Source organism: Pleurodeles waltl, chromosome 9 (assembly GCF_031143425.1).
Source record: "Pleurodeles waltl isolate 20211129_DDA chromosome 9, aPleWal1.hap1.20221129, whole genome shotgun sequence".
Classification (NCBI taxonomy): Eukaryota; Metazoa; Chordata; class Amphibia; order Caudata; family Salamandridae; genus Pleurodeles; species Pleurodeles waltl.
In genome coordinates, this window is record NC_090448.1 from 267,216,363 (window position 1) to 267,243,752 (window position 27,390).

Consider the following 27,390-nt stretch of genomic DNA (forward strand, 5'->3'; position numbering starts at 1 on the left):
TGCTGTGAATGACTTCAAGGGGAGTAACCCCATTCTAAATTGATGGTTTAACTTCCTGTCTAGCGGAACAGTGATCAGGCCCCAGTAGCGCTGTAAGCCATGGGTAGGACTTGAAATCTACAAATTCCCCAGTCAGGGTGGCAACAGCGACTTTTTGTTCATCCCATTTGTAGAGCATATACTCAGTATTGTTTCTTCAATACTTTCTTATGAGGAATTTGGGCTGTGGATGGATATATACAGAGATCATTTAAGCCCAACAAAATTAAGAGCTTTTTAATTGAAGACAAACAGGGGATTTCATTAAATTGATCAGCCTTGATGATGTCGTCAAGGGCTGCTGCACAATGCACCAACTCAGGAGTAGCCCAATTTCTTCTCCAAAATAACAGTGGACGCAGGGTTGCTCTGTAGGTTATCTTTTTTAAACCCATGTGCAATGATAAAGGATACAGTGGAGTACTTGGTGGGAGTCAAGCTAATGATCTTAGGAATTTATTCTAAGCCCCATAACTCGGCATAATAAAGGGCAGCTCCTAGGGCTTAGCCTCGTCGATTTGGAGAGCAGGTGCAATAGGCTTTGTAAAAGAAGACAAGAGTGTGATGCCTAAGTATTCAATCCCTTAAAATTTCTTACCCCTTAATGCTGAACTCACTTCGAATTTTTTGTGATGGTTAAATGCTATGAATTTTGTTTTGGTTATGTTTATCTCTAAACTACACTCCAGACAAAAAGCGCCAAATCTGTTTAGAAGTTTTTGCAGGCCTTTCTGGGTTTTATTTTAGATCAGCAAGTTATCATCAGCAAATAAAATTATAAGAGTGTTAGCATTAGCTGTGTGGGAGCATCAGCTGACATCTCAGAGAGGAAATGCACTATATCTTTTATGTACAAATAAAACAGGGGGGGGGGGGGGGGAGGAGACACAAGACACAACCTTGGTGAACCTCTTTCAATACCGGAATCCTGTTCATCAATTGACCCAGAGTTCCCCACATCGCACCTGGGTGAAAATTCTTATCATGTAATTGAATCAGTAAAGATAGATCATCATGAGGCATACCAATCGCCTTAAGACCTGCCACAGCTTCAGACCAGGACCCAAATCCAAAGCAGTTTTTAGATTGACAAAGGCAACATGTATGTTGCCCCTGCCGATCCGTACAATCTTATAATAAATTATAACACATCGAAGAACCTGGTTGATGGTAGAAGTTTCTGCTCGCAACCCAGCACGCAGCAAAGTCAAAATGTCTTTCTCTGTAATCCAATGCTGGATTTTTACTAGCACTATGCAGCAAAAAAAATATGTATGTAGTCAAGGAGGCTAATGTGTTTATAATTGAGTGGGAGGCACTTGTTATCCTTTTTGTAGACCGGTATTACCTCGGCACTCTGCCACGAATCTGGAATGGGAGCTCCCATGACAATAGCATTCACAAGTGTTAGTATTATATATATATATATATATATATATATATATATATATATATATATATATATATATATATATATATATATATATATATATATATATATGGAAAATGTCACTTACCCAATGTACATCTGTTCGTGGCATGAGACGCTGCAGATTCACATGCTGTGCATTATCCTGCCATCTAGTGTTGGGCTCGGAGTGTTACAAATTGTTTTTCTTCGAAGAAGTCTTTTCGAGTCATGAGACTGAGTGACTCCTCCCTTTCGGCTCCATTGCGCATGGGCGTCGACTCCATCTTAGATTGTTTTCCCTGCAGAGGGTGAGGTAGGAGTTAGTTGTGAGTATACTAGAGGTGCCCATGCAATGGAGTAGTTATGTATGTACCTAATGTGTATTAAAAGAATATTTATTTACATATTTACAATTTTCATTCAACTAAAAACGGCTACAGGCTACCGGGGAGGTGGGAGGGCGCATGTGAATCTGCAGAGTCTCATTCCACGGAACATATGTACACTGGGTAAGTGACATTTTCCGTTCGGTGGCATGTGTAGCTGCAGATACACATGCTGTGCATAGACTACCAAGCAGTAATCTCCCTAAAAAGCAGTGGTTTAGCCTGTAGGAGTTGAAGTTGTCTGAAATAATGTTCTTAATACAGCCCGTCCTACTGTGGCTTGTTGCGTTGCTAACACATCCACACAGTAATGCTTAGTAAATGTATGAGGCGTAGACCAGGTGGCTGCCTTACAGATTTCTGTCATAGGTATATTCCCAAGAAAAGCCATTGTGGCGCCTTTCTTTCTAGTGGAATGTGCTCTTGGTGTAATAGGTAATTCTCTTTTTTTTCTTTAATATAGCAAGTTTGAATACATTCAACTATTCATCTGGCGATGCCTTGTTTGGATATAGGATTACCTGCATGAGGTTTTTGAAAAGCTACAAACAATTGTTTTGTTTTACAAAATTGTTTCGTTCTGTCAATATAATACATTAGTGCTCTTTTTAAGTCTAATGTATGCAAGGCTCTTTCGGCTACTGAGTCTGGTTGCGGAAAGAAGACTGGAAGAGTTCCACAGTTTGGTTAAGGTGGAATGGTGATATAACCTTTGGTAAGAATTTTGGATTTGTACGGAGAACCACTTTATGTTTATGTATTTGTATAAAGGGTTCTTGAATAGTAAATGCTTGTATTTCACTTACTCTTCTAAGTGATGTGATAGCTATTAGAAAGGCTACTTTCCAAGTCAGATATTGCATTTCACAAGAATGCATGGGTTCGAATGGTGGGCCCATGAGTCGTGTTAATACAATATTAAGGTTCCACAAAGGTACTGGTGGTGTCCTTGGGGTATGATTCTTTTTAGTCCCTACATAAATGCTTTAATGACTGGGATTCTAAAAAGTGATGTTGTATGTGTAATCTGCAGATATTGCAGTGAGATGGATTTTAATGGAAGAGAATGCTAGATTAGACTTTTGTAAGTGTAATAAGTAGCTTACAATGTCCTTTGTGGGGGCATGTAGTGGTTGAATTTGATTAGTGTGGCAGTAGCAAACAAATCTTTTCCATTTGTTTGCGTAACAATGTCTTGTTGTAGGTTTTCTCGCTTGTTTAATGACCTCATACACTCTTGTGTAAGATTTAAATGTCCGAATTCTAAGACTTCAGGAGCCAAATTGCTAGACTGAGAGATACTGGATTCGGGTGTCTGATCTGTTGTTTGTGTTGTGTTAACAGATCTGGTATGTTTGGTTATTTGATGTCGGGTACTACTGATAAGTCCAACAGTGTTGTGTACCACGGTTGGCGAGCCCAGGTTGGTGCTATGAGTATTAGTTTGAGTATGTTTTGACTTAGTTTGTTGACCAGATAAGGAATGAGTGGGAGGGGGGGAAAGCATAAGCAAATATCCCTGACCAACTGATCCATAGTGCATTGCCCTTGGATTGAGGGTGTGGCTACCTGGATGCGAAGTTTTGGCATTTTGCGTTTTCTTTTGTTGCGAATAGGTTTATGTTTGGTGTTCCCCAGCAGAGGAAGTGATCCTGTAGAATCTGGGGATGAATTTCCCATTCTTGAGTTTGCTGGTGATCTCGACTGAGATTGTCGGCTAACTGATTCTGAATGCCTGGTATGTATTGTGCTATCAGGCGAATGTGATTGTGAATTGCCCAATGCCAAATCTTTTGTGCTAAGAGACACAGTTGTGACAAGTGTGTCCTCCCTTGTTTGTTGAGATAATACAATGTTGTCAGTTTTGACAAGGATGTGTTTGTGGGCTACCAGTGGTTGAAATGCTTTTAATGCTAAAAAAAAACACTAGCAGTTCCAAATGATTTATGTGAAGTTTTTGTTGATTGTCCCATTGACCCTGTATGCTGTGCTTGTTGAGGTGTGCTCCCCACCCCATCACGGAAGCATCTGTTGTGAAAACAGCTTGAGGCACTGGGTCTTGGAATGGCCGCCCTTTGTTTAAATTTATAGGGTTCCACCATTGAAGCGAGGAGTGTGTTTGGCGGTCTATCAACACTAGATCTTGAAGTTGACCCTGTGCTTGTGTCCATTGTTTTGCTAGGCACTGTTGTAAGGGCCGCATGTGAAGACATCATGCCTAGAAGTTTCATTACAAGCCTTACTGGGTAGTGTTGGTTTGACTGTAGGCTTGATCTTACATTTTGGAACGTTTGGACCCTTTGTGGACTTGGAGTGGCAATTGCCCTTTGTGTGTTGCTCCCAAATATTGTTGTATTTGGGATGGTTGCAGATGTGATTTCTGGTAATTTATAGAGAACCCCAGTTTGTGTAGAGTTTCTATGACGTATTGCGTGTGAAGAAGACACTGTTGTTGAGTGTTGGTTTTTATTAGCCAGTCGTCTAAATATGGGAATACGTGCATGTGCTGTCTCCTTATGTGAGCGGCTACTACTGCTAGGCATTTTGAGAATACCCTTGGTGCTGTTGTTATTCCCAACGGTAGCACTTTGAATTGATAGTGTACGCCGTGCATTACAAACCTTAAGTATTTTCTTTGAGAAGGATGGATGGGTATGTGGAAATACGCATCCTTGAGATCCAATTTTGTCATGTATACCTCCTTTTTTAATAAGGGAACCACGTCTTGAAGTGTTACCATGTGGAAGTGGTCTGATTTGATGAAGAGATTCAGTGTTCTGACATCTAAGATAGGGCTTAACGTTTTGTCCTTTTTTGGAATCAGGAAATAGTGAGTAGACGCCTGTTCCTTTCTGATGATTGGGTACGAGCTCTATTGCTTGTTTTTGTAGTAGTGCTTGGACCTCTATTTGTAATAGGTCTAAGTGTTGTTGGGACAGATTGTGCGTTCTTGGTGGCACATCTGGCGGGAATTTTGTGAATTCTATGCAATAACCATGTTGGATAATTGATAGGACCCATGCGTCTGTGGTAATATGTGTACAGTTTTGATAATATGTGGTTAACCTCCCCCCCACTGGTGACAAGTGTTGGGGTTTTGTGACATTGAAGTCACTGTTTGGTCTGGCTTGGTGGCTTGGAACTTTCCCCTTGGGAATTGTCCTCTATAGGAAGCACAAAACCCTCCCCTTTGGTATTGTGCCTGATAGGTGGGTCTGGTTTGAGAGGTGGAAGGCTCTGAGGTTTGTTGCCGAAAACCTTCTCTGAATTGTGGTTTCCTAAAGGTGCCTCTGACTTGTGGGGAATAGAGCGCGCCCATGGCTTTGGCCGTGTCCGTGTTTTTTTTTAGCTTCTCAATTGCTATGTCAACTTTCGGCCCAAACAACTGTTCTTGATTAAACGGCATGTTCAATACCGCTTGTTGAATCTCTGGCTTGAATCCAGAACTTCTCAACCATGTGTGCCTGCGAATGGTTACAGCCGTGTTGACTGTTCGTGCTGCCGTGTCTGCCAAGTCTAGTGCAGACTTTATCTGGTTGCTAGATATGGCCTGTCCTTCTTCCACTACCTGTTGGGCACGTTTCTGGTGTTCCTTGGGCAAGTGCTGTATGATGTGTTGCATCTCGTCCCAGTGTGACCTGTCGTAGCGAGCAAGTAGGGCTTGCGAATTTGCAATCCGCCATTGATTGGCTGCTTGTGCTGCCACTCGTTTTCCGACTGCGTCAAACTTTCTGCTTTCTTTGTCAGGCGGTGGAGCGTCTCCTGACGATTGAGAGTTTGCTCTCTTTCTTGCCGCCCCTACAACCACTGAGTCCGGTGTAAGTTGTTGTGTTATGAACACAGGATCTTTTGGGGGAGGTTTGTACTTCTTCTCAACTCTAGGCGTGATAGCCCTTCCCTTTACAGGCTCCTGGAAGACCTGTTTTGCGTGCTTGAGCATGCCCAGGAGCATTGGCAGACTCTGATAGGAAGCGTGGGTGGATGCTAAAGTGTTAAACAGGAAATCATCCTCCACTGGCTCTGTGTGCATTGCTACGTTGTGGAACGTAGCTGCCCTGGATAGTACCTGCGTATATGCAGTACTGTCTTCTGGTGGTGACGGCTTTGTTGGATAACAATCCGGACTGTTATCCAATACTGGTGCATCATATAAGTCCCATGCATCAGCATCATCCTGTGTCATCCCAGTATGTGTGGGTGACTGCATTGTAAGTATTCCCACTGGTGACAGTTGTGGAGAGTGAGGTGGGGACGGTTGTGGTGATAACCTTGGTGGTGGGGATTTGTCTCTAACCACCTTTGCTTTAGGTTGCATTTCTGTCTCTTGAAATGCAAGTTTCCTTTTAGATTTGAGTGGAGGTAAAGTTTGTATTTTTCCAGTCTCTTTCTGGATATTTAATCTCCTTTGCGTATGGTCCGGTTCTTCCATACCTAACTCCTGCTCAAATCTATGTCTTTCCTTTAATTGGCTGGAAAGTCCTTGCTCTTCTGTATAAGAGCTTCTTCTCGGCTCCGAAGCTGCTTTTTTCGGTACCGAGGTTTCAGGTATTGTCTTTTTCGGTTCTGAAGATATTTTCCTTACTTTGGTGAATAGAACTCTCGGTGTCGAGATCGCTCGGTGCCGGAATCTCGACCGGAGTCAGAAGTCTTCAGCAATTCTCTGGCCTTTTTTGGTGTCGATGTTTGTCACCTTCTTTTCGGTGGGTTAAGCCATGGCCTGCTGGCGGTGGCGTCCCCATGGCCTTAAATCTCTTTGTGTGAGTTTTGGACGGGGCAGGTTTACTCAGTGTTCGCTGCACCGTTGAGGGTCGTTCACTTTCGGATTCATTCGAGTCCGTCCCCTGGATGGAAATGCTTTCCTCCTCTCAGACGTCGAGGTGCTCTTTCGGTGTCAATGCCATTTGTAGTCTTCTTGCGCGTTGATCTCTCAAGGTCTTTTTCGATCGAAACGCTCGACAAGTCTTGCAAGTATCCTCCGTGTTCAGGTGATAAATACAGATTACAGACCTGGTGCTGGTCTGTATAAGGATACTTCGAATGACACTTAGGACAGAAGCGGAAGGGGGTCCGGTCCATTAGTCTGGGCCGACCAGGCCTCAGTGAAGAACGGAAGCCCCGAAGGGCCGCCGGAGCGCTCTTGATGTCGGTGCCGATACACTAACACGAACCCGGTACCGAACGATAACGATACTGTCGAATTTTTGATAATTTTGCTAACTTTCCCAATTCGAAATACGGAGCGAAGAGGAACACGTCCGAACCCGATGGCGGAAAGAAAACAATCTAAGATGGAGTCGACGCCCATGCGCAATGGAGCCGAAAGGGAGGAGTCACTCGGTCTCGTGACTCGCAAAGACTTCTTCGAAGAAAAACAACTTGTAAGACTCCAAGCCCAACACTAGATGGCAGGATAATGCACAGCATGTGTATCTGCAACTACACATGCTACCGAACATATATATATATATATATATATAGCCCAAACGTCTACATCAGGTATGAAGACATCTACTGGTAGACAGGAGGGAGGGCTGGAGCCCTGCCTCTCAAACAGCTAGTCAGGGAAACAGTGACATCAGCTAAGGTGAACAGCTGAGAGGGAAAAATCGAATGCCCACTGTCCAACATAGCTCCCTCACAAAAAGTAGACAGATCATCTTGGTAGAGTGCAAAAAAATGAGTAAACCAATCTGAAGAAGCATGGTTAGAAGGCTCAGGACCTGGAACATCATCACCCTTGGCAACCAACTGCCAAAAGCGCGAGTGATCACTGGATAGAAAAGCATCTGCTAAATCCTGCCACTTTTAGGCATCCCAATCCTTCTTAGCTTTTACATGCTAAATGTATAGGCCTACTGATTGCAGAGATCTGGGCAGTATTTTTCGTCTTTATAGCCTTAGCCAGAGAAGGCCCGAGCTGCCTGCACTCCCTGTTAAACCAAATGTCACTTTTATGTGAGAACGTCTTGCTGGTTGTAGATGGAATTATAAAGTAGGCTGCTACATACTCAAATAACTTTTTATGAAGCTCATTTATGGCTGCTACATGGGCATCCTTGTTATAACTATTCAAAAACTTAGTTAATATAACTTCTACATCATTTCTAATGTTAGACAGAATTCCTGGATTCGCAATGACTTGATGCCATTTAAGAAGATGTCTGTCAGACGTGTGCTCAATATCTCTGGTACTACTGTGAGGAGAAGAACCAGCTATTCTTGTACTGATGAGAGGAGAAGAATCAGCAATTTGCTCGTCAAAAAGGGTGGACATTGTAAGACATAATGGATTATGGTCACCATCGACTCTTTCACAAATAACCATATCAACTACTAGAGGCCATAATCTCAAGTCACCAAAATATAATCAACTCGACTCCTAGAAAGCTGATTATTAAAAGTGTACGCCCCCTTAAGATCTGATTTTGTCCGGCCATTAGCGGCCTTAACGCATAATTCGATGGAAAGAGCTTTTCATTGTGAAGAGCAGCCTGTCATCATCTTTTGACTGGAGCAATCTCCAGCTGGGGAATAACCCATATTTCATCCTCCTCCAACATAAGTTTAATGCCTTCATTATCAAGGGGCACAAAAGTAGTGTTAAAATCTCCAGCAAGTGTCACGTCAGAGAACAACTGGCACACTCCAGAAAGTCTAGGGATTGTATATTCTTTGCAGCAAGGTCACCTTTATCAAGGCTATCAATTGCTAATTGCTGAATTTTACAATTTAGAGAGAACTTCACCCAAGTTGTTAAACCACCCGCGGGCCTCCCAAACTGAAATGTAATCGTTTAAGTAGCCCAATTTAAATACCGATTTGATACTCCAAGTTTTTTGGAACAGGCATATATCGCAGCTATCAATACATTTTCAGCAGCAAGGTTGAGTCAAATTAGAACCTAAGGCCAGCCATGTTTCAAGAAACAACTGATGTCTGCGGTGGTGGATGGGTGTCAGTGTACCTGGTGGGTGCCTGAGAATTAGCCTCTGGATCTTGAATTTCATTACGCAGAACAGTAGGCAATGTTTCTTCTCTACCATCACATAGTGCACTAACTGGACACATCTTAGCTGTGATCTGAGAACCCAGCAGTCTATCATTGAAAGATGCAATCACTGAAGGGTACTGAGATTGAAAACCACTTGAGGTGCTGGAGCCAGTAAATTTGTCACCAACCAAAGTAGCACTGCTTATGGAAGCTACTGGAACCGAAACCTGTGCTGCTTTGCAGGCAGGGGAACTCTCAAGGACTACCCTCGATTGAAGTGAAAAATTCAAAATATTATCAAAGTCTACCGACTGTCAGTCATTATTATCCAACCCTGAAAATTCTGATATTAAACCAGCTGAGTTTTCGAAAGACAATTGGCCTACTACCCTCAGCCCCACATATTTAAAACAGATGCCAGAATGGTTTGGGGGGCAGGTCCTAATGTGCAAGGTATTATGGGGCAAGGCAATTGAGGAGCATCTTCTAGCACTGATAATGTTGCTCATGTTAGCAAATTTAAAATGAAACCTACTCTCCATAGTGACCAATCATTTCAGAACACAGAACTTGTTTGGAATGGTCTGTGCCTTCTTCCAGCTATAAAGGAACTAGGAACAATAACATGTATCAACCTAAACCACCTGATCTGGTCAGAGTCTTCATTACCAAGGCTGTGTAAAAACATAAAATCTTTGATGGTAGGTCCAGACATATTGCCAAATGAAGCAGTGAAAGCGTGGGCCACTTTTCTTCAGTCAGTACCCTCTCTTGGCCTCGCCAAGCGTCAATTGCCACACAATAATCAGGCAAGGTCTTCAAACCTACCAGTAAAAATTTTAGAACTAAGGAAGGAACTGAGGCGCAACCTTAGACTAATAAAAGATAGCTCTCCCACAGCAACCCAATGCGCCCAAATAAAAACCCTACGGAAAAATTACAAGAATCAGATATGGCAAATGCAAACCAAAAAGGAGGACGACTTCTGGCTCAAATTACTTCATAATTCAAGGAAGGCTAATTCAAGGGCCTTTTGCACAACAGTGAATGGAATCGGCCGGCAGGTAAGAACAATAAACTTCACATCAGTCCCAGAAGGAAAATGGGTGGAATACCTTGCCAACATTTTCTTTAAACCACCCTCATCTGAAGTAAATCAGTCACCGAAGGAGTGAATAAAACTCACAGACGTCAGTCAGAGCGGGACAGGGTTTAGCGCCAAGAACGTCACCCTAGCCATCAGGAAGGGTCGCAGGGACAGGGCCCCTGGTCCTAATGGTCTTCCACAAGCTATCTTTAAGGCTGACCCTGAATATTGGTCAACAACACTGTCAATCCTGTATACTGAAGTTGAGTGTAACACAATCATTCCAGAAAGTTCCATCATTAACCCAATATTCAAAGGGGGCTGTAGAGCAAACCCAGCCAGTTACAGATTGATAGCGTTAATGGCAGCAAGGCCAAATACTTCGCCACCTTAGTCCTGGCCGACCTGCTCAATTGGTCAAACTCAAATAACCTGGTTCCTTTGAATCAAACTGGTTTTAGGAAGGGATATGGTAGAGTGATTAACATCCTTACACTAGGAGACATTGCCAACCGAGCAAAATGCTTAAAGAAAAAACTATATTTATGTTTTGTGGACTTCAAAAGTGCTTTTGACCGAGTCGATAGAGCACTTCTTTGGAGCAAATTGCGAAGGTGGGGCCTGCAAGAGCGAACACTTAGATGCATAGAAATGCTATACGATAAAACTTGGGTGCAGGTCAAGGTAGCAGATGGCTCACAAATTTCTAGGAGGATTCTGACAAATATAGGACTAAAACAGGGTTGTGTTCTGGCCCCGCACCTCTTCAACCTTTTCACAGCAGATCTCTCCTTGAAGCTGGATGCAACCAACTCGCACTCTCCAAGGATGGGAAGTTTGACTCCCATCACACCTTTCATACGCTGACGATATTGTTCTGCTAAGCCACACGAAAATAGGGCTGCAGCGGCTGGTCACTACTTTAGGTGAATACGCAAAGATAAACAAATCAGAAGTTAACACCTCAAAGACCAAAACCATGTCCATGGGATGTCCTCTGAATCTAGCCAACAATATAAAGTTGAATGGCATTACCCTTGAAACAACTCGCTGCTATAAATACCTTGGCATCATATCGATAAAAAGGCCAATCTCGCACCGCAGAAGCGCAACATTGCACAGAAGTGCAAAGCCTTAACGTTTGCTTTCTGTACCCTAGCAAAAAGATTAAATGGCCCATTGTATAAGCCGTTACTGTCTGTTATGTCGGCCAAATTCCTTCCAGCCACTACATACGGAAGCAAGGCTTTATACGGGAAAGACGCCCCGCTACTGGACCAACAACAAATAAAAATCTATAAGCAGGTCTTTAAACTTCCTGGCTCCACCTCTCCAGCACAGGTCAGACTAGAATTTGGCCTAATACAACAGCAGTTGAGCAGGAAAGCGCATACAATAAAGTCCTGGTACAAAATAAGAAAAAATATGACCAGCCCCCTAGTCATGGCTTTATGGTATTCAGTGAGCAACAATCCAAAATCAGTATATAAAAAGGCATCTGTATAATTCTCTGCAAGAGACAGAAAAGATGCATCTGTGGGACTCCAACATCTCATATCCACTGTTGTGTTGAGCGTTAAAAAAGGAAATGGGATTGCAGTCCTTTCTAGCTGATAAATCGAAATTTGCACAACGCTTGCACGCCTGGCTTCTTATGCACACTTATACCACCTTGGCGCCATCACAATATTTGATTTCAACTTTCGCACTACATATTGCTGGCTCTTCGTCTAGGCGCTCTACCATCCAGAGCGGACCAACCATCTTGGAAGAATGGAGGAGAATCTTCCTGTAGGTTATGTAAAGGTCCCAAGGAAGACTCTGATTTGTATTTGCCCGGCCTTAAAGAAAGCATGACGACAACTGTTAAAACCAGTCTTCAAGAGGAATGGGACTCGTTCCTGTCGGCCAGCAGTGATGTCAATGTTTGACCCACACGATCCGCAGTCAATTTGCAGATTCATCAACTTTTTGACTGTCCACACCGCAAGCGTAAACTTACTATTTAGGACACACCTTAGTGTTCATTTATTTTATTAGTCGCGTATTAAAGTTTTGACAACGTTATAGCATGTGGAAGGACACATTTTAAGATGACTCAGTTAAAAAGGCAAAAGGAAAAGCCCGTAGGCTCAACAGCAGGTTCTCAGACTGTACACATTGAGTTAGCATGTAACATCAACCGCACCACGGGCATCAAGTGTCTGCAAAGTTAGTTTAATGGTCACCCCGCCCCTCGACTGCTCTAGAAATGCAAGTGTATTTATTTCAAAGATTTTAAAGAATTTTCTCCTTTTGTTTGTCCTTTCTTTTATAGAATTTTATATATTGTATACAATGCATTGATTGTTATGGTTTTCATTAACTAAACAATAAAGATTCACACACAGTGAGGCCATTATGTAGCTGGGTAACTCATAATGACGAGTCTCCCGTACATAACTTAATATTGCTTCCCTGTTCACTTGCAACATTTAGTAATTGACACAGACATTACAGGGACATATCTGCTTGTGCAGATATGTCCACCGTTCAAGTATAATGCACCTTGCTCTAGGGTTCTAAGGCCTGCTATAGAGGTGGCTTACAATCACTTAGATGCAGTGAGTGGAGCAAAGCACACAATTTGTGTGCCATGTCCCGTTTTCTCTCATAGCTTGCACCATGACATGCAATCTGCGATGGCAGGCTGTGTGCAATTTTTAGGGGGGGGGTCCGCGAGGGTGGAAAAATACATCCTGCAGCCTTTAGGGCCCCCTCCCTAGTACTCCGGCTATATGTAACAGGAGTACCATTTACTAGGGACTTCCAGAAGTACATGAGTGTCAACTGTACACAATTTACCTTGTTTTAGGCAAAGCGCACTGGTGCATGGGAACTGTTTAGCAGGAACCCAGGGCACCTCAGTCAAAAAACCTCAGTACCAGTGACCAAAAGTTGAGGATGACCATGTCCAAAAAGGGCACTTTCCTACAACATCTGTCCCAACCACATGACAGAATCAGGCACAACCTTGCTAGGATTGTTATGTGTGTCCTCATGTGCGAGACAAAGACTGGCACACAATCGGACACACAAAAACAAACAGCTTTTGCAGGCTTATTAGTAGTTTTGGATGAGGCAAGGGCACAGGTTTACCGTCTCCTATGTTGGATAGAAGGCAGAGAGGATGCAGGGGGACCCTTAGAAACGCCACCTGCATTGGAGAATGTTCGGTGCTCTGAAGGACAGAAGATCCCACCGGCCGGATGTCGTTGCCTTAGGTGCCTGCAGATGCAGGGAAGTGACTCCTTCACTCCAAGGGAGATTCCTTGTTGCTTCTTGGTGCAGCTGAAGTTTTGCAGACTCCAGAGAATGCACAGCAGTAGAAATGCTGTAGAATGCTGACAGGAGCTGCAGAAACAATGTTGCAAGGAGAAATCTTCTTGGCAGTGCACTCTTGTCTGGTTTCTGTGTATCCCAACAGTGGTTCTGGAGGCCAGGAGCATAAGATGTCTTTGCAGAGAGCTCCTGGTAGAGTCTTGCACAACAAATCTGGGGACGCACTCTCAAGGGAGTCCCTAAATAACCTAAAAGGGGGGGTTGGTCACTCTCTGGAGTTACCACCTATCAGGAGGGGTCTCTGACGTCAGCTAGATGGCCTACCAAGTCAGATGCTCCCAGAAGGCCTCTGCCCATCTTGGTTCCAAGAACTAAGTGGCCACCTGGAGGAGCTCAGAGCAACACCCTAGGGGGTTGAGTTGGACCGGGGAGTGGACATTCCCCTTTATTTTGTGTTTCGCGCCAGAGAAGGGACCAGTGGTCCCTGGACTGGTGCAAATCAGATTATGCATGGAGGGCACCAAATGTGCCCTTCAGAGCAGCCCGGTGGTGTGGGGAGGCTACCCCTCCCCAGTCTAGTAACACTTAAGAGGAGGTTGCACCCTTCTCCTATAGGAAATCCTTTCTTCTGCTGTCCCCTGCTCAAGCTGGTAAAGCAGCAGAAGGGAAGAATTGTGTTGGGGGACTGCACCAGCACGGGCTACCCACAGATCCTGGAAGACTGGTTGGAGCAGAACTGGGGGATCCTTTAAGGAACCCCAAAAGTGCCTGGAATCATGCCACCAATACTGGAATCAATATATGGGGCTATAATTCTGACATGCTTGATACCAAATATGCCCAGGTTCTGAGTTACCATTATGTAGCTGAACCACTGGTAGTGGCCAGTACATAGCTAAAATGGCTTCCCCACATTTACGAAGTCCAAGGAATTGGAACTGGAGTTCATAGGGGGATCTCTGTTCATGCTGGGGTGCCCATACACACAGGGATCTGCACCCTGCCGTTTGGGCTGAAAGGGCTTACCACAGGGTTGACTTACCTGGTGTAGTGATCAGAAGTGAAAGGGTGCATGCACTATTTCACACAGGCTGCAAAGGGCAGGCCTGCAGAAAACTTGCATGGTCTCCCGTGGGTGGCATTATACACCCATGGGAGACCCCTGGTGTACCAATGCCCTGGGTACCCAAGTAACATCTACCAGGGACTTACAGGAGTACACCAGTATGCCAATTGTGGGGTGTAAGAAGTACCAAGACAACCGCATTTAGAAGAGAGCACAATCACTGGGTTCATGATTAGCAGGATCGCAGTGAAAACAGTCTAAGCACACAGACATCAAGCAAAAAGTGATGGTAAATCAAAAAGGTACACTGTTCCACAGGGAAAATCACAGATCCACAAGGCACTTCTAAAAATAGAAGCAAGAGCTCTCACACATCCATTGGATGTCATGCTTCATCAGAGGGCTAGCTCCTCGTCAGACTGGTGCTGCAATATGTGACAGGCCACACAAGGGGGCTCTTTGCCGGAGATGTTAATTTGTAATGCGTGCCATGGTTAGGAAAGTAGGAGTAAACTTAAACCTACAGTCAAAAAGGAGATGGAGAAAAAAATAACTAAAATTGGATCTAGAACCTCAGAACCCTATGTTTTATTCATCATGAAGGGTCTCGGTCAGGGTTAAAAACAATAGGTTAGTGGAATTGAAATGTCCCGCCACTCTACCAACACACAGAGGAGTCAAAGAAAAGGCTTCCTTCAACCACTAGTAAAGGTCAACATGTTTCACGCCTGAGAAGTCCCTACGGATCAGATGGAGTTTCTTCAGGACCAAAAAATGAACGTGTCCTAAGCTACACTAAATACCAAATTAAATAAAGGAATTTGTAAGAAAACAATCTGAGTTAATTTAAGAAGCTACGCATCTAATGACCTAGATAGGTGAGGACCTGTGAAGAAAAAGATAAATAGACCAACAATTGTGTGTTAAGATTTAATGCACATATAAAATCGATCAAACACACGAAAAGTGTTGTGGCATTCGGTGATGACATTGTCATTCTTGGTGTAAAGGCAAACTCAAGGTAAAACTACTTACCCTCCTCTATTAACGGCGGGGCTTTATGAGAACATGCACACCAAAGGACTAATGTCGCTTCTACCTGAATCAAAACGGTACATCAGTACAATAGCACTACTGGTAAAAAAAAAAACAGAAGAAGGCATACCTCCAGACACAGATATGTGATGCCAGTTAAACACCACCATTTGAAAAACATGAAAACCTTCTAGGGAACATGTCAAATCCAAGAGGAACTATATAACCTGGACGGGCAATGTATGTGTAGCCTACAGGTTAACCTCAAAGGTGACACGATGCCTTCTCTCTAAAAAAATCTCAATTGTGACTGTAATGAACTGATGTTATGTAAAGGAGAACCAAGAAATGGCAATGGCATACTACGAAATGCTGTCGCAACCTCTATTCTAGGAAAACATGGTAAATGTAACGTCGCTGTGCATACAAATTACGTGAAGCATTTTGCTGCTAATTTTAACTCGGTCATATATAACAATAGGAGCACATCAACGTAGTGGTGTAAAAAAAATAACATCTTGGTCTAGTGATCACCGGGAGTATAGAGAAACTCCCAGTGATCATCAGTACTCACTATTTTAGGCAGGGGTCCAAGCCCGGTGACCTACCCGGCGGCCACATTCCCGAAAGTGTAAAGGTGAACGTGGCCATCGGGTAAAATAGTCAGGTCACAGAACGGGGCTCCAATCAAAATGGATCTTGCATTGTGTGAGCACGCATCGTAACAGTCAAACCCCGCCTTTGAGCCAAAAATAGATAAAGGACCGGTAACCCATCTCGGAATGGAAACAATAAGTACCTTCAGGCGAAAAACAACCTTACTAGTCGAACTCCTATTATAATGTCAACAAGTACGAGGTTGAGGCAGTAAATGTAAATAATATTAAAAGTTCCCATAGCGTGTGTTCACCGGCCCTGTCGAAGGATCAAATTGGAGGAAGGGGGAAGGGGGTGCAGGAAGTACAATGAGACAATCAGTATGCTCATACGTAAATGAGCTTAATCAGAAAAGGTGTAATCACAACCAGAGGCATTATGGCAGAATCAAAAAATAGCTGTAAAAGGCACCCTAAATGCGTAATAGGGACACTTGTTGGTACACCAGCTTTATTCGGTCAGCACACCATCAGAGCAATACAATACAAAAATAAGCAGGCATCATGAATACAACAATACAAATCTACCATGAACCAAATCTAAAAGTAATAAAAATCAATAAAATCCCTGGTTATCCAGACTTAAAATCAATTAAGATCATTGTTTATATAAAAATTACGTTTACAACAAGCCGCTACTAAAAACTTGCTTACTGCATAAATTAACACATTGGAATTGTGACTTTTTAAAATCCTCAGGGCTAGGTCACATTTTCTTATCTTTAATTCCCGGCAAATTTTACAGATCCATTTAGACCTTGGAACTAAATAAGCAGGACAAAAAAAACATAAAATGTTCTACTGTTTCAGGGGAATTGCCACACACAGGGCAAATGTCAGAAGTGGTATTGGATCCCCATCTGCTCGTCAAGGTCATCAATGGTAATGTTCCAAAACGGAATCTGGCATACAGTCCTTTGCCTAGTAGGTCAGGTATTATATCTAGGTATAGTTCGAACTCTGGGTACCATTTAAAAACAATGAAAAGATTAGTTAGACGACCATTACATTAGTGAGAAATGTAATTGTTCAGTATATAAGACCAATAAGCACCCTTCAATACTTTTACGTGGGACTTCTCAAGTTGGTGGGGATTCTCCCATAAGTCTCCCAATCCCAGGAGCCAAGACAGGAACCAGGCAATCAAATACCATGAAAAAGCTCATAAACAAACAATGGACTATACTCAGGAGTGGTGAGGCGTCAATACCAAAACCTGTGTTTGCTTTCAACAGGACAAGAAACATAAAGGACTTGGTGGTGCACACCCGCAAAATGACTGTCCATTCAGAATCTAGTCACACGACATTATGGCAACTCCCACCAGTATAATGTCATTATCCGTATGGTAGTTGCAATGTATGATCTCTGACCAAACAGGTTGAAGCCCTTGATTTGGAACCCATAGGCAGATGGCACCTTTTGAAACACACTAATTGCAATACACGTAATTACATTTACATGATTATGTGCCCTTGCCATTTACATTACATTGGAATGACCACTAGGCCAGTGAAGGTTTGGATAAATGAACATCGCAGTAACATTAGATGTGGACGATCGACTACTAAACTAAGTGTCCACTATCTTGACAAAAACCACACTCCTGATGACATGTGGTGCGTAGTTCTTGATACACCCAATCACTTGTTGAATGGTCCCAAAAGCCTACTGGAAAGGGAACAACACTGGGTGTACAAACTTGGGATCAATAGCTATGGATTAAACGATGATATTCCATGGGTGAGTTTTTTCCTAACACCTGATGGTTCCCTGCCAACTTCAGTACTAAGGCTTTGGTACTGTTTCAGAATACATCGTATGATCACCACTGCGAGGCGCCTGGACAATATGTTGTTGTTGTCCAACCATATGCCACCAGTCAATAACGGTGACTCAAGATAACAATGTTCTGAGCATGTGACACCAATTCACATCTATGGTGACACTTATGACATTCATTTGGTGCCCCTATTACGCTTTTACGTTTTTTTTTTTTTCTCTGCCATTATGACTGTTTTTGATTACACTTTTTCTGATTAAGCTCATTTACGTTTGAGCATACTAAGTGTCCCATTCACATATGTACTTCCTGCTCCCAACTCCCTCCTCCAATTTGATCCCACGACAGGGCCGGTGTGCACACGCTATGTCAACTTTAAATTTTATTTACATTTACTGCCGGACTAGTAAGGTTGTTTTTCGCCTGAAGGTACTTATTGTTTCCATACCGAGACGGGTTACTGGTCCTTTCTCTATTTTTGGCTCGAAGGCAGGGCTTGACTGTTCCGATACGTGCTCACACAATACAAGATCCATTTTGATTGGAGCCCCGTTCTGTGACCTGACTATTTTACCTGACGGCCACGTTCACCTTTACACTTGCGGGAATGTGGCCGCCGGGTAGGTCACCGGGCTTGGACCTCTGCCTAAAATAGTGAGAACTGATGATTGTTGGGAGTTTCTCTATACTCACGGTGATCACTAGACCAAGATGTTATTTTTTTTACACCACTACGTTGATGTGCTCATATTGTTATATATGACCGAGTTAAAGTTAGCATCGAAATGCTTCACGGAATTTCAATTCACAGGGACATTACAATTACAATGTTTTCCTAGAAAAGAGGTTGCAACAGCATTTTGTAGTATGCCATTGCCATTTCTTGGTTCACTATTACATTACATCAGTTCATTACAATCACAGTTGAGATTTTGTAGAGGTAAGGCATCGTGTCACCTTTGAGATTAACCTGTAGGCTATCGCAAACATTGCCCGTCCAGGTTATATAGTTCCTCTTGTATTTGACATGTTCCCTAGAAGGTTTTCACATTTTTCAAATGGTAGTGATGTACTGTTTTGATTCATGTAGAAGCGACAATAGTCCTTTGGTGCCCATGTTCCCATGGAGCCCAGTCCTTAATAGAGGAGGGTAAGCAGTTTTAACTTGAGTTTGCCTTTACACCAAGCATGACAGCATGTCATCACCCAGTGCCACAACACTTTGTGTGTTTGATCGATTTTATATGTGCATTACATTTTAACATACATTTGTTGGTCTGTTTATCTTTTTTTCCACAGGTCCTCACCTACCTAGATTATTAGATGTGTAGCTCCTTAAGTAAGTTAACTCAGATTTTTTCTTACAAATTCCTTTTCTTAATTTGGTATTTAGTGTAGCTTAGGCGACGTTCAATTTTTTGGTCCTGATGAAACGCCATCTGATCCATAGGGACTTCTCAGGCCTTTACTAGTGGTTGAAGGGAGACTTTTCTTTCACCCCTCTGTGCGTTAGTAGAGTGGCAGAACATTATCTCCATTCCACTCTCTATTGTTTTTAACCTTGATTGAGACCCTTCATGATCAATAAAACATAGGGTTCTGAGGTTCTTGAGCCAATTTTTACTTCTTTTTGCTCCATTCTTGAGCCAATTTTAGTTCTTTTTGCTCCAGCTCCTTTCTGACTGTAGGTTTAAATTTACTCCTACTTTCTTAACCATGGCAAGCATTACAAATTAAGAACTCCAGCAAAGAGTCCCCATGTGGGGCCCATCAGGTATTGCAGCGCCAGTCTGACTAGGAGCTAGCCCTATGATGAAGCATAACATCCAATGGATGTGCGAGGGCTCATCCTTGTATTTTTTTTTTTTTTTTTTAGAAGTGCCTCGTGGGTCTGTGATTTTCCCTGTGGAACAGTGTACCTTTTTGATTAACATTACGAGTAGGAAGGCCGTACACTGGACCAACATAATCCCCCTGTCCCTCTCATGGTTTGATGAAAAGTGATGGTAACCATTCCAGAAAGAGGGGACTTTCCTACACAACCTCCTCCCCCCACACCCTCCACCACAATGAAGGACAATAATACTATCCTTTCCTTCATTCATTCCTTCATTGCTTAAGTGGAAATATCTGGAGAGTCCATCTGCATTTGAGTGGCTACTCCCAGGTCTATGTTTCACTGAATAGTCCATTCCCTGTAGGGAGATGGACCACCTTAACAGTTTGGGATTTTCACCTTTCATTTGCTTAAGCCATAGGAGGGGCTTGTGGTCTGTCTCTCAGGAAGTGAGTGTCAAACAGGTATGGCCTCAGCTTCATCAAGACCCAGACCACAGCAAAGGCATCTCTCTCAATGGCTGACCAACGCTTTTCTCTGGGGGTCAACCTTCTACTTATAAAAGCAACATGATGATCCTCGACCTCTTTATTAAGTTGTGAAACTACTGCCTCTATCCCTACCTCAGAAGCATCTGTCTGGACAATGAATTGTTTGGAGTAGTCAGGGTTTCTGAGAATGGGAGCATAGCACATGACCTGTTTTAGGTCATCAAAGGCTTTTTGGCAGCTGACTGTCCATAAGACCTTTTTTGGCATCCTTTTGGATGTGAGGTTATTCAAGGGGGCTAAATATAGCCATACCATATTCTTTTATGAATATCATATAATACCCAGGAAGGTATAGGAAGACTCTGACTTGGGTTTGAGTGGGTGGGGCATCCCAATCCATTATGATTTTGCCCTGCAGTGGCTGAATTTGACCTCCACCTACCAGGTGGCCAAAATAAACCACTTTCCCCTGCTCTATCTGGCATTTGGATGCCTTGATAGTGAGGTTTTGCCTTTTCTAAGTCTTCTAGTACGCTTCCAAAGTGGTCCAGGTGATCCTCCCAGATGGAGCTAAAGACAGCTATATCATCTAGATATGCTGCACTGAAGCTTTCCAGGCCTTTAAGAACTTTGTTCACCAACCTTTGAAATGTTGCAGATGTTTCAGGGGCATTCTTCAATCCAAAGGGCATCACTTTAAAGTGATAGTGCCCACTATGTGTTAAGGATGCCGTTTTTGGCTTTGCAGCATCAGATAACTTGATACCAATACCCTGTAGTCAAGTCAAATGTGCTGAGATACTTGGCTTCATCCAGAATAACTATCAGTTCATCATTCCTAGGGATTCAATGGGCATCAGTCCTAATGACTGCATTAAGGCTTCTGTAAATCTCCATTGTGTCCTCAGACATGAGGCCAGTGAAAGTGGGGAACAAGTCTGTCCCAAGTCTTGCTTTGCCCAAAATGGCTTGCAAGGGGAATATCATGTGCCAGTGTCAATAGGAACTCCATAAGCTTTTGAGGGATGACCAACCTCCTGATGGCACCAGACTTGGGGTCCCGCGCCTCAAAGTAAAGGAGGCTATTATCCCAGTATGCCTTATGGGTCCCACTGATATTCCCTGCCTCCTGAGCAGCAGCTTGCTGTCTCAGGCTCTCAAGAGAAGGCAGCAATTCTGTTCTAGGTTTAGTTCCTCCCTGGTGGGTCCTCCTGCATCTAAGAGGTCAGCTTTATCGGCTCCTCTGGGGCACACAAGAGGCAGAAGTTTGTACAGGGGTAAATGTCTTACCCTGCCTCTCTTTTTGGAAATCTCCTGGGCCATGTTTCCAGCCTCCAGGGTTCCTTGATCTACCGGTTTCTTGGTCTGTGCTCTAGTCAGTCCAAAGAAGTGCCCAGGGATGCCCATCATTGCTGTCTGGGCTTCCCACGCCACTTCAGCCCAGGCTGAAGTCTCCAAATCACTGCCCAGTAAACACTCCACAGGCAGGTCAGAGGATACCACAACTTTTTTAGGACCAGTAAACACCCCTCTACCCCCCCAGCTAAGGTCAACAACGGCCAAGGGGTGGTACTTAGTGTTGCTGTGAGCGTCAGTGACTTTGCCCAAATAGGTGTTGTTCGGGGGACACCAATTTTTCAGTCACCATTGTGACACTGGCACCTGTGTCCCTGCAGGCCTGAACAACAATGATAAGGAGATGCTGCCTGTACTTACCCATATTAATGGGACAAGTTACTAGGGACTAACCCAGAGCCCATGCAGTTCGCAAGGTGAACCCAGCTTCACCTTTCAACTGACTACTACCAGTGCTATTTCTAGGGGCACTAGGGGTAGAAGTGGTAGTGGTAGGCTTGATGCTCTTTTTAGGACCGGTGCTGTAATCTGCCCGGTGGCATTTTGTCTACACAAGTAGCACCAAGGTTTCTTCTTGTGGGATGAGGAAGAAGAGGACTTAGACCCACTCCCAGAAGAGTTTTGTGGGTCTGATGAGGACTCCTTTTATCTTTGGATTTGTCCCCACCTTCCTCCTGCTTCATGGAAGAATCTTTCTGGTCACCCCAGGATGAGTTTTCTTACCCACTCTGGTGCGAGCATTTCTCTGCCATCTTTCCTAATTCTTGGGGAAAGGTCAGATCTCAGCCGCCAGATACTGATGCAGTTTGTCAGAATAGCAGTTGTTAAGAATGTGCTCCCTCATGATAAGATTATACAAGCCCTGATAGTCATGCACATAACTTCCATGTAACCAGCCTTCCAGAGCCTTGACAGAGTTGGCCACAAAATCTACTCAGTCTTGGGAGGACTCCTTCTGTGTCTGCCTAAACTTGACCCTATATTCCTCTGCGGTCAACCCAAATCCATCAATGAGAGCATTCTTACGTACCTGATAATTGTCTGCATCTTCCTCTCTAACAGTTAGGTGTTTGTCCCTCCCCTTGTCAGCAAAGGAAAGCCACAAGAAGGATGCCCACTGCCTTTGAGGGACCTTCTGAGCTCTACAGGCCCTCGCCAAAGCAGTGATCCACTTGTGGATGTCGTCCTCAACCACATAAGTTGGGACTATTTTGCTAGGATTCCTAGAGTCATAGGAGTCCTCCCCAACCCTGGTCTCTATATACCTGTTGTTGCTGCCACCATGGGGTGCCAAGCCCAAATTCTGTCTCTCCCACTCCACTGCTAAGACCTCCCTATCTAGGACTAAGTGCTGCAGCCTCAGTGTGGCCTCTTTTAGTCTCATTCTACTGAATTCCCTGTCTAGGGCCTCCCCCCCAGAACTAGAGTGGTCAGTCTCATCAGAAGCTGCTGAGACTTGGGTGTGGACAGATGAGGAGCATTTATCCCTTCTCCTGGGGACCCTTTGCACCAACCCCCTAGGAGAAAAAAAGTGGGCCTACTTGTATGTTCCTCCTTTTCATTACCATGAGTGCTCCCCAGAATCTTCCCGACCCTCCCCAGTAGGTTCGAAGTCCATCCTGCCTAACACTGGAGAGTCAGTCTTCCTCCTTTACCCGGCTCTCTGGGCTTTGGAGGTCAGATTGCATTAACAATCCCAAGAGTATAGTTTTGTTCCCCTTCTTCAGCTTCCTAGAGGCACATAATTTCCTCAGTTCCTGAAAGGTGAGGCCCTCATACTTAGATTCTGAGGCCTGGTTTGCAGAAGGCATGTTACACCTAGAGGAGTGTAAGTGCACCTACCTCCTCTAAAGTTCTGTAGACTTCCTACATGTTTAGAGGAAGGGCTATGCTAGACCCTCAACCTACCTAAACTAAAAGTCTAGAAATCCCTACTATTACAGAGTAGTGTGTCCTCAAGGACCAGTAGTGACCTTTCCTGTAGAAAGTCACTGGTGACAGAGTGGTAAAGCAATTGTAGGAAGCTGGCCCAGTGTGTGGTTGACACCTATGGTGTTACACCTTATACTGGGTCCAGACAACCCCCCAATTAGATAGTGTTACAGTGTCTAGACAGTCAGGGCTCTCTAGAGTAGCTGTGGTGAGCAGCCAAGATGTATCTAGAAAGCATGTGAAGCACTTGCAATACCACAGGAGTCACATGGTAAGTTATCACACATGAAAGGAACCACACAGTGTTGCAAAAATAAAAGTACTTTATTATAGGCACACCAAACTAGACTACCATTAGTATACCTCTCTTTGGGGGTATGAACACTCAAGATATACACAGGTAAGTACTGCGGAAAAGCATAAATTAGCAAGGGCCCTATTGGGGGGGCCAAACCATAAAATAAAAGAAATGGAATGCAAATGGGTGTCCCTCACCAGAGTGTTTGCAGTAGTTAGACAAGCGCTGGGGGAGAGTGGAACCCCAATAGGTAACTACCTAGAAAATCCCCAGTGAACGTATGAGTATAGAGACACTATACAAGAGCAACTTTATTAATGCCTTCCATAGGTTTGAAAATCTGGTAAAGAGATGGGTGAAATTGTTGTTCTCACTAATTGGTCTCATTTCCCAATGAAAAATGGTTCCACAGAGGCGGTTTCCTTATCCTTTCACTAACGTACCCATATGTCCCTCAGCAGAAATGTTCACTAAGATCGGTCTGCACTTGCCTGAGGAAGGCATGAAGTCAATCACGGATGAATTGAGAGCTATTGGTGCACCCATGTCAGATTTGCATCATGTCAGTCTCAGATCTCGAAAACCATATATACTTGCAGAAAAGGAAATTGTGACACACTGAGTCTCACAAAAGCACCCTAATCCACATGTTTATGATGCATGTGCACCTGGCAGAAGTAGAAGGGGCAATATTAATAGAAATCCAGACTCCACAAATCAGAGGTCAAATAAAGCCAGAATGGGTTTGGAAACTAAAAGCAGGGAGTGTGGGTCTGTGTATCCTCAGTCTCATTACACAGACATTTCAACTTCTAGGTAACATTTTAAAAAGTGTACAAGCGAATGGGCCTTGCAAAGGGACCCTAGTCCACATGTTTATGAGGCACAAGAACAGGGGGAAATATTAAAAGAAATGCAGACTCCAAAATCAGAGGTCAATACATGCCAGAATGGGCTTGGAAACAACTGGCAGGGAGTAGGTGTCTGTATATTCTGCTCAATCCCATTGCACGGACATTTTCAACTTCTAGATACATTTTAAATAGTGTTCAAGCAACTGTTAAACAGACTTGGCTTTTATGCTCTGGGAGACTTGTATTAGGTCAATTCCGGTGTGCGTCTTGCAGAACACACCAACTACTTTGGATATATTGCTAGTCCTGTACAACCTTGTTGAATGGTTACCTACCAACCTACAAAGAGAAGCCTTTTAAACTGAGTGACTACCTTGCATTGTCAGAGCAGGGCACTTAGATCATTTTCTTTTCTCTAGTCAAGACTGCCAGAAGAAATGGGGACTCCTTTCCGGAGTCACCATGCTGTGGACGCTTTGAAGGGGTGAAACAACAAGTGCCTCTAAGAAGGACTTACTTCTGAGGCAGAACAAGTCAAACGGTAGAAAACCTCCAAAAGAAGATGATCACTACAAGGAGAACGGAAGGACTTCTAGTGACAAGCAGGGTTGAGATTGCAACTGTGCTGCCATGGGAGAGGCGTCCTGCTACTGCCTCCACCTAGGACCACCCAAGGTATTTTTGTGCCATAGCACGTGGTCTTGAGCAAGAAGGCATTGTGCATGGCGAGGAAGATTAATTTCATGACCACATAAAATGAATTCACTGGGCGCAGACAACTATTATTATGGCAGTGGCCATTTCCTACTTGTGAACATCACTATTGGATAATGAGATGCAGGAAGTACTTGTACTTATAAATTAACAGTCTTGCCTGAGGCTATTTTTTGCACAATGCGCATGGCAGTGACACAAAATGGCAAGAAATTCAGGTAATGCTTGAACGTATTACCAGCTGCCAGTTACCAGGGAAAGTGTTGTGCACAGTGACTGGTCTCTCAGTTTTCAAAGTGAACCTGAAGTTTGTTAGATCGGGGCTGGTTTGGGATTAGGCCACCCACTGTCAAAAAGTGGCTGGTAAAATTCACTAAATACAATGAAAATGAACGTGATTGCTTTTAGGATAATCTACCTCTTACAGTTGGCGTTTATGTTTGGAATATTTGTGGGGTAAAACAAAAAAAGGACATAGCAGATTCTCTAACTCTATTGTGTACTTAAACCCTCCCCTGTGGACGTACCAGAGTCAGTAAGCTCATCATTTAGTGCAAGTAATTACTAAATGGAGTAAACAACAAACATGATAATAAAACATACTGCACTCCAAGAGACTAAAGCTAGTGGGGAACTCTACAGATGAAATATAAGCACTGTGTCAATATGAATTTGAGAACTGGAAGTTATAAAGCAGTTAAATATATTAATTTACCTTTCAAGAACTTCATATTCGCTTTCAGATTTGTACAGAGATACTAGTCTCGATTCCATCAAGATGTACGTCTTTTCAGTAGACTTATCTAGAATTCAATGTTGCACCATTAATAAGGGCTATGACGCAGACCACAATACATATGACAACAAGAAAACACCACAACAATAGATAAAAGTGCTCGCCTACAAAGAATAAAACCTAATAACATGAAAAGCAGGTGGGATGAAACTAAACAAATGTTTTAAAATATAATTTCAAAGACCATTATACAGTGTTCGGTCTGCCCAACTACTTGCCTCTTACCAAAAAATAAATATATTCTACATTTGCTTGACTAAATTTCTCTTCTGACTGACCACTCTGATCAAAGAAACGGTGATTAATCATTTATTGGCCAGATCAATTCATGAAGGAGAATTAATATAGTATCAGTAGGAGAAATACAATAAGAGTTAGAGGAAATCCATCATTCTCAGTATTAGTAGGTCACTCCTGGAGCTTCTGTGCAGAGAGAGAAAAGGATTACTCTTCTACAAGCAATTCACTGACCTTAGTAGCAAAGATGCTGCTGAATTTTTACACAGATTGGATCGCTGTTCCAAATATATAATGCAGATGCATGTTTTGCTTTATAGTGAAATTTGCCACTAACATTTCAAATGCCCATTTTTCATCACGTTCACATTGCACCCATTATATCTTAAGATACAATTTATTTCTCTCGACGTAACAAATCATCTATAGTCAACGAACAGTGTTGGACCTGGCCTTTTTACAGGGTCATCCCCAAACTTTTTGCCTCCTTCCTCCTATTTTTTCTGACCTCTTGTTGTTGGCTTTTGAACTCTGGGCACTTCACCACTGCTAACCAGTGCTAAAGTGCATATGCTCTCTGTGTAAATTGTACTGCTGATTGGTTTATCCATGATTGGATATTTGATTTACTTATAAGACCCTAGTTGAGTGCACTATATGTGCCTGGGGACTGTAGATTAAATGCTAATAGTGGGCCTGCAGCACTGGTTGTGCCACCCACTTAAGTAGCCCCTTAACCTTGTCTCAGGCCTGCCATTGCAACGCCTGTGTGTGCAGTTTCACGGTCACCTCGACTTGGCATTTAAAAGTACTTGCCAAGCCTAAACCTCCCCTTTCTCTACATACAAGTCACCTCTAATGTGTGCCCTAGGTAACCCCTAGAGCAGGGTGCTGTGTGGGTGAAAGGCAGGACATTTACCTGTGTAATTTACATGTCCTGGTAGTGTAAAACTCCTAAATTTGTTTTTACACTACTGTGAGGCCTGCTCCCTTCATAAGCTAACATTGGGGCTGCCCTCATGCATTATTGAAGTGGTAGCTGCTGATCTGAAAGGAGTAGGAAGGTCATATTTAGTATGGCCAGAATGGTAATACAAAAT

General features: G+C 43.3%; 1 protein-coding gene across 1 annotated transcript in view; it reads right to left on the minus strand.

The window, feature by feature from the left end:
• The window catches only part of IARS1 (isoleucyl-tRNA synthetase 1), a 703,557-nt gene that overhangs the window by 588,328 nt on the left and 87,839 nt on the right, over positions 1-27,390 (minus strand). The window contains exon 8 of the mRNA XM_069206674.1: positions 25,973-26,060. Coding sequence (XP_069062775.1) covers positions 25,973-26,060 — 88 coding nt within the window. The remainder of the gene's footprint in view (positions 1-25,972; positions 26,061-27,390) is intronic.